Here is a 14,995-nt window from a genome sequence, read left to right on the forward strand (position 1 = left end):
CCAACAATAAAAAAGCTTTACTTATAAAATGTGTTTTTTAGCTACTTAGTCTTGATTTGTGTAATATAATATACTTTTTTTTGTTATTTACCTCTGCCTTCCTATCTTAGCTCATTTTAACTCACTTTAAATTAAAATTTTAATGTAATTTTTAATATATTTCTAATTTTCCTTTTCTTTTCTGTTTTATTATATTTGTCATTTTAATTGTGTTATTTTATGCCTGTCTGAATGTTTCCAATGCTTTTAATGTTTCAGTGTAAAGCACATTGAGTTGCCCTCGTGTATGAAATGCACTATACAAATAAAGCTGCCTTGCCTTGCCTTATAATCAGTCATACCGATAGTATTTTGCAAGTTCTATCTGTAAACATTTGTTATGTTGCTTTTTACGTGCAAACTATCACATTGTGTGTTGCTATCCCCTAAAACTAGCTAACAATGTTGACAACAAAAAAGCAACTTGTACCTGAAATGCTGTCAACTCATATGTGACGTCATTCCCAGCTTCATCTGACTTCCAAAGTAAAAGTAACACACTGTAAGATAATCACTTCAAGTTATTAAGAGATAATGATGTCATATTGTGTATTTATATCTGTTTGATTGTGGCCTGTTAGCTAGCTTGTGAAGGAACACTATAGCAATGAATACAGAAATTATAGTTAAGGCTTGTTCTTAAATTAGGATGTTATTTATCAAAGTTTTCATCCTCCAGAGAACATGAATGTTTTAAACTCTCTGGAAAGTGTTTTTTTGTTTGTTTTGACCTTCATCCAATCACACACTGAGTTATAAATGAAGCAAACTATGACGAACACATGGTTTAAACTCTGGTCATTTATTAGCTGTCCACAAAAGCATGTTATGGAACCACAGAAACTGCAGCAGGAGTAAAACTGTCAGTCATACTCTACCACATCCCTGCTTCTCACACCATGTATAATTTATATTTCATATATATATATATTTTGTACAATATACATGTTCTCATCAAAGGAAAAAAATAATAGCAAAAGTCCCCCCCCCCCCTTCCCCCTTCCCCAAACTGTGGATCTGAGTGAGTATCCCATGCATGTTTCCACTGCGTCTAGGAGAAATGTTGTTTATTACCAGGAACAAATACGCAGGCAAATAAATGCTCAGACAAACTAATGGGAGAGTCCTGTGGAGACGAAGCTGGTGTACAAAGCACATTCTCAACAACATTAAACAAGAAGAGCCATGCGAACCGACACTTACTCTACGGCTTTGACCCAGTTCTGAATCAAAGCTCCAGCACAGGGCCGAGCTAACGTTAGTCTCCTGCTAACGGCATCACATTAAGACTAATAAAAAAACAGATTAAAGTCTTTTGGCTTATTTATATTCTAACACCGTATTCAGCTGCTGTTAGGAACACAATAAGACTCCAACCTCGACTCACCGCTGACATACTTTAGAGAGGCTACAGTAACACTGGCACCAGAAGTGCTTGACATCATTATGAACCTTTTGACCTCCGCGGAGACAAAACGGATTGCATTGTGAAGTTACATTTCACCTTTAAATAGCAATTCACCTGTGGGCATGGATGATGATTCAATATAAAGGCAGTATGTTAGATAATAAATAAAACTTTCAGGGTCAAATCTACGAACTGTAGTTAGATATATCCTCCTAAAATGAGTGAGAAACATCAAAAAGAAAATACACTGAAGGTCGTCATAAAATATAAAGAACAGTAGGCTTTTCCAGTCACTCATTAAAATGTTATCTGTCTTTAAATTCACATTTACTCTGTAGCTCCATGTCCTGTGGCACACTGTATGGAAATATTGCTCATCTTCAAAGCTTTAAAGCATCTTTTTATAATATCTTTTATACTTTTGTAAAACAAAATAGCTGTGGAATGTAAAATAAAATATATACTGCTATGTGTGTCGGTAAGAAAATAAAGTCGTCAGATAATATTTATATTTCTTTTCTGTAATATTTACAGAAGTTAAAACTCATCTCTCGTTTGCCGTATATGTTTCTTTTAATATATTTTTTTAAGCCCAAATAAATGTTTGAGTGTGCTACAATATTTAAAGTCTTTTCTCTGAAGATACAGTCGGTTCATGTAGAAACATCACAAAGTATGAGGAGACATTTGCATCGTGAGCCGTTGGAAACAGAGGGAAGCATCTCTTTTTTGGTTTGTTGCTAAGTTGGAAACATTGCACGTTTGAAGATATTTCTTTTGTTGCATCGTTGAGTTCAGAGCTCCAGACTAACTTTTATCAAGCCCCAGAAAATATATTTGAATCGTCCCGAAGTGGATGCAAACATCCCAAAATTATGTGTCAATCTATCACTCTCCTTTTTTATATCGACACATCTGATGTGATAAATTAACAACATTTTAAGCTCTTTCATTGAAACAAAATCAAAGTGAGTTATTGCTTTAAAGGTAGAAACTAATCTGGATTGTCCTGACTTTCACTTTTCATTTCTGTCAAGTTATAACAAAGCAAAAATGTTAATAAAATACACCATAAAAATCAAGTTTCATCAGTTTATGTGTCCTTAGCTCAGACTGAGAACGACACAGCAGTAACCTCTTAAAAAAAAAGCTCTGCCAGCAAGGTGTTTGTGACTGAGCGGATAGATTGAGAGGTGCTGTGGGAACAATTCAGGATGTCCATCAGTCTCATGCTGAGCAGTAAACAAGTGATAGTGACCGCAGAGGAAGCATGAACAGAGGAGCTGTGATTAAATCTAGTCAGGAGAAGTCAAAGCAACAGTTACCCTTGAGCATCATCTCTTTCTCTCTCTCTTCATCTCCCTCTATCCCTCTCTCCAACATGGTCTCAGCAGACGTGTGTCTAACATGAGTCTGGTCCTGCTCAAGGTTTCTGCCTATTAAAGGGAGCTGCAACTACTACTATCCGTCTCCCCATTATCATCTCTCTCTTCATCTCCCTCTATCCCTCTCTCCAACTCGGTCTCATGTGTGTCTAACATGAGTCCGGTCCTGCTGGAGGTTTTTGCCTATTAAAGGAAGTTGCAACTACTACTATCTGTCTCAACACTATCATCTATCTCTCTCTTCATCTACCTCTATCCCTCTCTCCAACACGGTCTCAGCAGATGTGTGTCTAACATGAGTCTGGTCCTGCTGGAGGTTTCTGCCTGTTAAAGGAAGTTTGTCCTTGCCACTGTAACTTGCTAAAGCTGGCTCAGGCTTGGACCAGCTCTTAGTTGTGCTGCTATAGGCTCAGACTGCTGGGGGAGCTGACACACTGGGATCCTGTCTCTCTCCTATCCCCCCCCATCACTTACTTTAACTCATCCTGTCCCATTAATGTCATAAACGACAGACCTTTCTGGAGTCCCTGAGCTCCCTTGTCTCGTAGGTCTCTGTGCCAGACTCCAGCTGCTACAACTACAACAATCCGTCTCCCCACTATCATCTCTTTCTCTCTTCATCTTCCTCTATCCCTCTCTCCAACACGGTCTCAGCAGATGTGTGTCTAACATGAGTCTGGTCCTGCTGGAGGTTTCTGCCTGTTAAAGGAAGTTTGTCCTTGCCACTGTAACTTGCTAAATGCTGCAAAGTGCTCTGCTCATGGTGGATTAAGATGAGATCAGACTGAGTCCTGTCTGTAAGATGGGACTGGATCTGATCCTGTCTTGATGTTGGGTCTTTGTTAATAATAGAACATAGAGGACGGTCTAGACCTGCTCTGTTTGGAAAGAGTCTTGTTGTGATTTGGCGCTGTATAAATACAAATTTATTGAACACTTCTTTGATCTCCTGGGACGTCAGGACCACGTTAGTCTGGAGCTCTTGTTACATTCAGTAAACACACCGTTGGTTTTATTATGTCACCCTAAATTTAGAGGTGTACGGTGTCTCAGTGAGAGAGGTAATCTGTTTTTAATACTGTTTAATATAAATGTCAGTTTTTACCTTTTCTTATTGGCAGCTGTGCGTCAGAATAACAACAGGCCTGCTGAGTAATCTGGTTCAGCGTTGGTGAGTGTTATCTCACGCTCACCAGGTGGACAGGTTTGGCAATTTGAATAATGTGACACTCAAAAAGGTTGAATTTTAAATGTTTTTCTGAACTGGCTTAATTAAAAAAACATGTTATTTCAGATTTGGTCAGGCACCAAACTCCCGATGTGGAACAACAGAGCTGCAGGGGGAGCGAATCTCACTACACCTGAGCCAAATATCAACACCTGAGCCAATTTGCACAAAACTGATGTGAGAAAACTCACTTAGATCTGGTATTATTTAATCGGCCTCTCCTGCACCTGTGTTTTTATTGCCTTATTTGGGATTTTCCATTTAATGCTTTATCTGAAATGTGCTCTGTTGTTCTGTTATCTGATTATTTTGACTCTCTTTGCATTATTCACACTTGGACATTAATGTTTGTCTCAATCCAAAGGTTTATCTCTCATCAATTATTAATGAGTTGAGCTGTGAAGGTGTTTTTGGCTTTACTTTAAACCTTTTGTTGCTTCATGTTTGATAATTAATGAGTGTTAAAAATGAAGTGGGATGAAAATATTAGGAGCCTCTATCTTTTCTTAGTCTGTATTCCCATTTATGATACATTTATGTATTATTTTCTTGATGTTAGAAACATTCTACCTCCCTGGTTTTCGTTTATTTTGACATATTTCAGAGTTTTCTTTAACCCTCCTGTTATGTTCGTTTCTCAGGGACAGCAATAATGTTCCTGGGTCAACTTGACCCGGGACATATGTAATGATCGAAAAGTGTCCGAACCCAAAAAAATCCCAATAAACATTTTTAAAATCTCATCATTAACTCCATTACTAACCATTTACATCAATATATAGTGCAACGGTGTTCTTTAAGTCTCACAGATGTGCAATGCAAATGTGTGAAATGAGCCATTTTCATTGTATATGTTGTTTTAACATTTTATTTTATTTTATTTTATTTTCTACTTTAAAATGGGTCAATTTGACCCGCAACATAATAGGAGGGTTAAAGGAATTTGATCATTTAAAGGATATTTCATAAACTTAATTACCCAGCTGTACTAAATACTTGATTCTCATTGGTCAAAACTCCATCCCAATCAGGGACAAGCTAATCACGCACATCATATCAAATCAATCCACGGCACATTTCCACTCTGCCTGTTGACACTGTGGCAAAAACGTGACTCTCAGTTAGCATTTTAAATCGGGTTACATTGTAGCAAAGTCCTAAACTTTGCTACAATATTACCGTAAGAGATGAAAGCATCTCCTAGCTGCCAATTGCAACAAAGTAACTTAAAGTAGAAGTATTAATAATTATTGCAACAATATTAAGTTGAGACATTTGACTCATTTATGTTTAAAGGTGTGTCGACGTCATAGCTCTGAGAAGAGGAAGAGCTGAATGAGACAGAAATATTAATTTTAATGTTAACTAGGACGAAAAGGAAGGATCCTTTTGAAACTTGGCCGTGGATTGAAATGTTTAGTTTGATGTTAGCTGTTAGCTACTAGCTGATAAGAATTGAAAGAAGCGTTACCAACCGTGGAATCTGAGGGAATATTTTGTGTACAACTAAATAATATAAAATAAAATAGATATTTTTAAAATAAATGTTTTGTGTGAGTTTGTTTATGTCTTTAGTTGGTAGCCGGATACAATAAGACAACAGCTGATGCTAGCATACAATTCTGTTAAGTCCTTGCTAACATTTTAGCCATGGATTTACACTGTTAAGATGTCAATCTGTAGCTATTATTAAGCTAGCCAGGAATTTAGGGCTTTAATATTTTAGCAAATAACACCACCAAAGGTTAAGGCCATAATATCCCGTAAGTGCCAGAATGCTAACGTTAGCTGTTAGCTACTAGATGATAAGAGTTGAAGGAAGCGTGGAATCTGAGGGAATATTTTTTTGTACAACTGAACCATTTAAAATAAAAAAGACATATCTTAAATGAATGTTTTGAGTGAGTTTGTTTGTCTTTAGTTGGTAGCCGGATAATAAGCAAGGTTTGAGACGAGACCCTCCGGCGTCACGTCAGAGTCCTGTTCACCGTGTCAGCATTCTAACATGCTTAACCACCTGCTCACCATACATTATCCTCTATATAGTTGTGTCATATAACTTGTCATTGAGGAATTCTGCTTAACCAAAAAGTGAAAAGTAAATCAAAACTGTTGAAATGCATCTCTTAACCTACCCTGATCATCTGGGAACACTCACCACCTTCCTCAGCCCTACAGATCTACACAGAAAACACACACCTACAGCGAAAACAGAGGATTCAAACAAACAGGTTTAACATGCAACTTTTGCATAAACAGACACAGAGAGCGGGAACAAACAGTTCAGGGAGCACATTCAATGAGACTGGTGTCATCAGCCAAGCGAGTGTGGGAGAATACTGTACATCAGATTACAAAAGAGAACGACCAGCACGATGACTCTAGGGAAGTATTTACACTTTGCTTTTCCTTGTAAGAGAAAGTCCCTGCCAATCCGAATCCAATCCAAATCCCGCTCAGTCAGTTTTGCAGTGGATAGAAAGTTTAATAAGCAGCGGTTTCCCCTTACTTCAACTCTGCGAAAGTGGTCCGTGAAGTAAGCTCTGCATAAAAAGCAACATCAGGGCAGCTCAGTCGAGTCGGTGTCATGCAAAAAAAGTCGACAGTGTTTTTTTGTGGAGTTAATTTCCCAGTTGGACATCCGTGTTTTCAAGCATCTGTCAGCATAGATTTCACTGAGTGGGCCGACTTTAGTTGACTCAGCGTTGCAGAGTCGGCCTCAGCGGAAGTTCCTGTGATCAGTTTGGCCTCTGCACACAGTTTAGATATAACACAGTGAAACGTATCCAACAGACAAGTGACAGAGTGGTACTAAAGAAGTTCAACGAGTCCACCTCAAGTCCGTCCGTCTCCAGGGGGTTGCTACTAGTCACTTTTATTGGTTGTATTGGAGGATTATATTTTGGCATGTGTTGAACTTTGTCCATAAAGAGATGTTTGATGTAAACCAAAGTCTCATTTCAGAGATGATGAGAGAGCTGCTTTTATTGTGTTCAATTTCTACTCTACCTTTTTAAGCCAAAAAGGCGTACAGGATGTATTTCATGCATATGAAATAATCACAATTAAGTCTAAGTGATGCTCTGTTAGTTTTTTTCTACAGTTTTTTATTGAAGGAGTGTTAAGTGATAAAAAAGAGCCATTAGGAGACAAAGCCAGAAAGTTCTTTCTATGCCAGAATTGACTCTCAGAGGGGCAGTTTTAAGGAATCCCTGACATAAAAAATCCAACAGCCCTTCTTCAGGACGAAGAGAGAGGACAGGGCTCGATTCACCGTATAAAAACAGCAACCACTTTCATCTGAAGTAACACTCAGAGTGGGAAGATCTAATGCTGCTACAATGATGTACTAGTTTATTCCAGGAGATAACTTGTAAGAAAGAAGAGTAGAAGAGAATCATTGTCATTTCACAGCTTCTCCATAAACCAGAAAGGCAAGAGTGGGGGAGAATCCAGAAAGTTCAAACCGTGAAAATAACTCATAAGGAACCGATTCAGCAGCTAATTCAATAATGCATGAGCTGATGCTACTACATATGTTACTATTAGCTAGCTGTCAGTATCCTAGCTAGCCAACTGGAGATAAAACAACATGTGGGGTAACTCATGATGTCCTGACAGCTAAGTTGCAACAACCAATGCTAATATTCAATAAACCCCTAGCTGAAATCAAAGCAAAAACAACTACTAGCTAGCTAACATTAATGTTGGGATGTTAGCTAGCTAGCAGTAACATATTTGATGACTCATTAGGTACTGACCACTCAGCAATAACCGTTCCCGTGCTGATATTACAGCAAAGTTAATATTAGCCAGCTAACTTAATTATCAGCATGTTAGCTAGCTAATATTATCATCAAATTTAAAGTAAAGCAACACATTTCATTAACAGCTGATGTTAGCACCCAATCAATTCCCTAGCAAAGATTACTATTAGCTTGCTAACATTACCACTTCACATTTGGAGTGACTCATTATGAAAAAGTACCTAGAAAGTCACTGAATGCTAATGTTAGCTGTTAACATTAGCTTACAAATAATTAATTGTGCTAATTTCTCTAAACTGGTTGATTGTTGCGTCACTCTTTTAGCATCTAAAGGGACATTGAGTCATTTTAAAAGGTTAAAAATACATATAGCATCCCAACAGCTGATGCTAGCATACAATCCTGTTCCTAACATTTTTGATAGTAATGGATTCACATTGTTAAGATGTAAATTTGTAGCTAACATTAAGCTAGCCAGGAATTTAGGCCTTTCATATTTTAGCATAGAAAACAACCAAAATGTTAACTCGCTGCTAAGCTAAGGGCTAAAATATCCCTTAAATGCCCGAATGCTAATGTTGTCTGTTAGCTTATTAGCTTTTTGGTTATCAAATATGATGTTTTCATTGCTTGTTGTCTTTTCTGAGAAATCGAGAAGCTGTAAAATGATTTGTAAGATATTCTAAATCTATAAAACGTACAACCTCATCATAAGAGCGTTTGAGCTTCCCACCCTAAGCGTGCCGTAGGACCAAGATGGCTGCTGTGTTCATATAGAGTGCTATTTGGGGATACTGGTCATTAAAAATGGTGTTACATGGATGCTGTGTGCCTGGATTGGAGGGCTTCGAGGGGGAGGATGAAGATAACGTCACACCACGGAGCCCTTTGAGGTGGAAAGGTGGATGGAGCGGATCCGCTCGGCCAACGTTTTCTCCAGGTCCAGGAGGATGTCGGAGCAGATACCGGGACTGGATGCTGGGCTCTCTGGGGGAGGAGGTTCGTATAGCAGCTGCTTAAAGGTGTCGAGTTCAATCAGCAGCACCATGTTCTTCAAGAAGTAGCCCTGGATGAACGCCGTGAGCTCTGAGGCACCCAGGAACTATAAATCAAAGAAATGAGGGAGAAACAAGGACTGAGTTTTTGAACCGAGACAATAAAATTTAACCACAATCTTGTTTACTTTCTAACGTCTGACTGCTTCTAATTTCATCCTGATCCGGTGTGTGTTTATGAGCGTCTCACCCTGGCATGTTTGTAGAGATCCACGCAGGTCTCGGTGGTGATGTTCTTGGAGCAGATGATCTCACAGTGTCTCTGAAGGGCCTCTAGTTGGAAGAATTTGGCTGCAGACAGAAGCTGGAGGAACAGTACAGCCACACAGAATGAGGCACAGGACTCGGGATTAGAAATGCTAATACTGGTGCTGACGCTCGGCGAGCTTTGGCTAAGTCTGTCTTACCTCCATCACTTCAGTGTTGCGTATGTGCAGAGACTCAGAGCCTCCGATGTAAAGATACTGCATGACCAGCTGGAACACAGAGCAGGGCACAGTTCAGAATATAGCATTGATTCTATAGGATGTCTAACATAGTGACCACTAACAAACCTGCAGCCCAAACAATCAAAACAGAATGCTCTAAAATCCTTACATGGAAAATGTTGTACTTGACGTGGCTGATCTCGATACAGGTGTTCTCTGCTGCCGGTCTGTTCTGAAGCAGGGCCTTGAACCTGGAGCAAACAGAGGGCATCATGGGTAAATTAAAGCTAAATCAATAAACCTTGTAATGAAACATTTGTCACGACTCATGAATGAGGTAATTAATCTCCTTCTCACATATTAACGCAAAGTACTCTAATGTATCCTGACACAAGGTATTATTGAACATGTGATTCATTTCATTCACTTGTTCTCTGCATTACCTTTTACAATGAGCAACTTAAATCAAATAAAACAAACTAAACTCAGATAAAAATGTAATTAAATCAAAGTAAATAAAATAGAAAAAGTTAAAATAAAATAAAACAAACTCAAGTAAAATTACATAAAGTAAAACAAACTAGAATAGAATAGAATAAAACAAACAAGATTAAACTAAAATAAAACAAAATAAAATAAAATAATAAAAAAAAAATAGAAATAAAACAAACTAAAATAAAATTACATAAATTAAATCAAACAAGAATAGAATAAAATAAAACAAACTAGAATAAAATAAAATAAAACAAACTAAAATAAAATAAAACAAAACAAAATAAAATCACACAAAATAAAATAAAACAAACTATGATAAAGTAAAACAAACTTAACTAAAAGTCTACTCTAAAATAAATAAAACAAAATAAAATACACTACACTTTAATTAAATTGAATTAAAAGGAACTGAAATAAAATAATAAGAATTAAAATAAATGAAGCTAATTGTCTTTACCTCTGTGAAGCTGTGAACAGCAAAACTTTATGTGCATAAAAGGGTTTCCCTTCCACCAGGAACGTGACGTCAGACATATCCTTGTTGTTCAGGAAGTGAGGGTCTGAAAGAGAAGACAATATCCACTATTAATAACCGAATATTTCCACATCAACCGTCCTCAACAATGACTCTAGATAATTACAAAGTAAAAGAAGGAGACGCTGTCATTAACCGCTCCGCTCTGCAGCTTTTATAAAAACAACAAACAGATCTTAGTCTTCATTTGTATTCAGAGCAGCAGAGAGGAGGGTCTGACGTCCGGTCCTCTGAGCTTCAGTCTGCCCTTGAATATGACAATGGATTAATTATTTATCAGCGTTCGTTTGTGCTCACAAACAAACTATGAAAAGCATTTGTGATGTTATTGTGATCCTGCTGGTGACTGAACACTAGGTGGCACTGCAGCACAATGACTCACTGACATGTCTCTGTAGGAATGAGAGAAATCAGGAGGAACTAAGTTTGTTGTTATTTTATTTATTGAGGCAACTTACACCAAATAACTGCTCTTTAATCTGCTCTGTAAATGTGTTTTATTTCATTTATCTCAGCTTAATCAACTCATTTGATCGTATTTAAACTGATTTAACTTTATTTTTGATGCTTATTGATTATTTTCCCTGCTCGTGCTCCTCTTTGAGATCACTTTTCCTCACATGTGAAGCTCTGTGAGTTTCCTCTGAGTTTAAATTCTGTAGAAATAAAGCCGCCTCGCCTTTTATCAGCTTCAAACATAGACTGTAAAAAAATATGGACGTAGTATCCGTGACGTCACCCATCTGTTTCTGAAGAGCTGTTTTGAGACCAATCGGCTGCGGCAGCCATATTGCTTCTGTCGAGCCAGTGTGACGTAAAGAAGCGGGCTTTGAGCCTCCTAGCCAACAGCTGCAGTGTTCCCACAGGCAGCTGTGCCTCTCATTGGAAGACTAGTAATCTCAATATCTTCGAAATTGCCGAATTAGAAAAAAATTCACCCCCCTCACAGTGAGAGGACATCGAGAAATGAGCTATTCAGACTACACTCATCTTTTGTACCAGGCTGTAAACATGTTTATTAATGCTGCAAAGATCGTCTTTTCCCCATTCATGTGTATGTGACTTCCGGTACTTCCAGAGCCAGCCTCAAGTGGATCCTCGATGAACTGCAGCTTTTAACACTTCCGCATTGACTCATATTTTTAGACCGGAGGTTGCCGCTTGGCTTCAAAGCAGCTTTGAAAACCTGAACCGACTGATCCTTCACATCATAACTGTCATGTGAATACAAATATCTGCTTTCTAAACAAACAGTGTTGAACTCTGGACGACAAAATGTGTCCAACAACGTCAGAAAAATACATAAATTTTGAATTTGCATGATTTTCTGGTAGCTTGATTTAACGGCGCTCTGGGTGGATTATCCTTGGAGCAGTGTTTGGTCATTAAAATGTGCGTTGCACTGTTGCTAAAATGTCAAACAAAGAGAGAAAGTCTTGTATTAGATGGCAGACAGACTCCCATAATTATAACTCAGCTTCATACTGAGTTTGAAGCAATAATCCATGACATTTTGATCAATTTTTATTCGTCTTTCTGGCATTTCGTGACTCCAAATGATGAATTACAAGAGCACTCAAACTTTAATCAGCTTATACAAATGCGTGAATACTTGGAGGCAAACACAGTCTGGAAAGAAGAGGAGAACACAGATATCTGAGCTGAGAATAAGAGGAGAGAAGGGGCTGATTTTCTAGATTAAACCCCTCTAACCTCACAGAGTCTCCTCCAAAAACCAGGATCTTTAAGTGTTCCAGTGTCACTCCGACCCTGCTGTCACCTCGCCGTCACTCCGCCTCACTTAACGGAGGAACGACAAGGTAAAGCTGAGGTGCTCTCACTATTTTTAACTCACTCTCTTACCTAAGCGTGAGGTCTGTTTCCTCTTGATCTCTGTCAGCTTAGGAATTGGGAAGGGCCCGTAGCACTGCGTGAAGATGACTGACAGCTGCTGGCTGATCACCTCGTTCTGCAAACACACACACACACACACACACACACACACACACACACACACACACACACACACGAGGACAGGAAGTTTGCAAAGATTAAAGTTTGTGGCCTTTCCCCCCCTCCTGCTGATTTATCCAGGACAAAATGTTATGCAAATGTATGATAATACGGTTTGGAGTGCAGCTGAAAATATGCAAATACGAGTGTTAATGTCACCCCAGCACACGAGCACAGGACGATTTGTATTCCCAGAAATCCAGCCTCACTTTGTCTGATGTTTCCTCTAACAAGCATTTTGTTTACGAGCACATGAAAGGAAACTGACCTTGCTGGATCGGAGGATCTGGAACATGAGCGGCAGGCCGTGCGTGATGAGCTCCTCCGTGTACTCCTCCTCCTGGATGCAGCTGAAGTCTTTGAGCAGGCCCTGGATGAGCGGCCGGCGGTGCTGGACGAAGCAGGTATGCAGGGACTCGAGCCAGGTGTGCAGCGTCCAGGGAACGCCTGGGAACGACACCACACGGACAGTGAATACACGGGGAGAGAAAGCAGCTCACACTGAGTCAGGAGGAGTTCTCAAGGGCGACAGAACCGACCATGTTTCCATCACTGCACGGCGTGAGAGCGAGGTGAAGGGCGGCGGCACAGTGAGAGATGGATTATGGGTAAAAAGGAGGATCAGGCTGGAGAGAAGAGGAGCACTTGAAAGGGATAAATGAATGTGATGACTCATTGTATGCTTTTATTGGTTTATGCTTCCCTGCTGTGAACATGTGAACTGTTTGTTTGTTTCTTTATATGTTCATGTATTGATACCACAGTGTAGGCAGCTAAATGTGAGCAGGGTTTGAGGCCTGGACAAATTAACCTAAAGGGATAACCACGTTTATCGTATCTAATCTTATCTTATCGTATCATATTGTATTGTATCATAACGTATCATATCTTACTGTGTGACGTTGGGTCATATCATATCGTAAATTGTATTGTATCCTATTGTATTGAACTGTATCATACATTGTATTGTTTTATATTGTGTCATGTTGTATCAAATCATGATGTATCATGTTCTACTGTGTTGGATCATTCTGTAACTTGGTGCCATAAAGTAACGTGACGTAACACTATGAATCGTATACATTGACATAATGTATCGTAAAGTATTGTATCGTGACATAAGGTAATGCATTGTAACATATCATAAACACAAAGTATCATAAAGTAATGTATGGTAATGTATTGTAACGTAAGGTATCGTAGCGTCACGTAACAAAATATATCGTAAAGTATAATTTCCTAACATATTGTATCGTTACACAACGTAATGTATTATGATGTGACGTATTGTAACATTTCCTAACACAAGGTATCGTAACACAATGTAATGTAGTGGCGTAACATATCATATCGTAATGTATCGTAATGTAACGTTTTGTATCTAACGCAAGGTTACATACAATATCGTATCGTACAGTTATGTTTCAAAACTTATCATAAAGTATCGTATCATAAAGAAATATATTGTGTCATGTACTATCGTACCATATCATTTGTATGGTATTATAATGTATCGTATATTACTGTAGGGAATCTACCTGTATTGTATCATGTCATGCTTTGTCATAACATATGTCATGTTGTATCGTATCATTTTGTAAGGTTCCATATTGATAACTGTAACTTAATAGCGGAGAGAACAAATTTATTTTTAGTCTGACAAAAAGATACATTTGAAAATGTAATCTTGGACTCTGAGAGTCTGTGAAGGACTTCTCTTTTTACTTTAATATGTGTTTAATATGTGGACCTAACATCAGGGTTTTTTTTTTTGCTTTGATAACTCTACCAAACAAAAGTAGTTTGCTACAAAACTTCTATTTTGGTCAATTAATAAGTCCAAGATCTAGTGTGACTGCTGTTTTATTAGTTTGTGAATCAAACCTAAAACATACTTTCTTTAAATCTGATTATCACATGAAAATCTGACAATATTCTCACTTTGATTAAAGCAAATTGAAAGAGTTGCATTGACATCCTTTTTGTAGTTTTAATTATATTCATTATGTTTTTAATGTTTCTTAATTGGTCAACCTTTCATCAATAAGGGAAGTGTTGATGTAGTAGAATCCATCTGCTTGTATAAGGATAAACTGAGAGCAACTTTGAGAAGTTTGATAAAGAAATAATTTTGGGAAATTCTCATATTTGCTTTCTTAATGAGAATCTAATGAGAGAACCAACACCACTCTTACATCTCTTAAAACATGACACTCAAGGCTAGATAGTTAGCCTAGCTTAGCACAAAGATTGAAAACAGGAGGAACAGTTAGGCGTTGATCATACTCCAGTACTTCTCCACACACTACAAACACATGTTGGCGACCTCCTGAGAGCCCGAAGAAAGAGCTCCTTGTTTTTGAATTTCACAGAAGAACAGACAAAGTGTGTGAGCGCGTAATGAGAGCAGCATCGAGGATGGTGAAACACAGTGCAAACATAAAAAGACAAGAAACAGCAGAGAGGACCGGGATGATAGATTTTGGGCTGCACATGGACAGCCGTACGGGGTCGGCATTAATGCTCACAGACTGTGACAGATGACGTAATCCAAATCACGCAAACCATCATGTGGACACCATGAAGTGGCCTCCAGCCGGGCAAAGGCAGCCTAGCAGAAACTGTAAAGCTCACGAGTTAGC

General features: G+C 38.4%; 1 protein-coding gene across 2 annotated transcripts in view; it reads right to left on the reverse strand.

The window, feature by feature from the left end:
* Positions 1–822: 822 nt before the first annotated feature.
* The window catches only part of LOC117805038 (ankyrin repeat and BTB/POZ domain-containing protein BTBD11-A), a 302,242-nt gene continuing 288,069 nt past the window's right edge, over positions 823–14,995 (reverse strand). For both annotated transcript variants that reach the window (XM_034673594.1, XM_034673593.1), the window contains 7 exons: positions 12,622–12,800; positions 12,204–12,309; positions 10,263–10,365; positions 9,480–9,561; positions 9,290–9,358; positions 9,073–9,186; positions 823–8,929 (listed from right to left, as the gene is read on the reverse strand). In XM_034673594.1, the coding sequence (XP_034529485.1) occupies positions 8,699–8,929; positions 9,073–9,186; positions 9,290–9,358; positions 9,480–9,561; positions 10,263–10,365; positions 12,204–12,309; positions 12,622–12,800 (884 nt within the window). In that variant the 3' untranslated portion in view covers positions 823–8,698. The remainder of the gene's footprint in view (positions 8,930–9,072; positions 9,187–9,289; positions 9,359–9,479; positions 9,562–10,262; positions 10,366–12,203; positions 12,310–12,621; positions 12,801–14,995) is intronic.

This window comes from Notolabrus celidotus, chromosome 21 (assembly GCF_009762535.1).
Source record: "Notolabrus celidotus isolate fNotCel1 chromosome 21, fNotCel1.pri, whole genome shotgun sequence".
Classification (NCBI taxonomy): domain Eukaryota; kingdom Metazoa; phylum Chordata; class Actinopteri; order Labriformes; family Labridae; genus Notolabrus; species Notolabrus celidotus.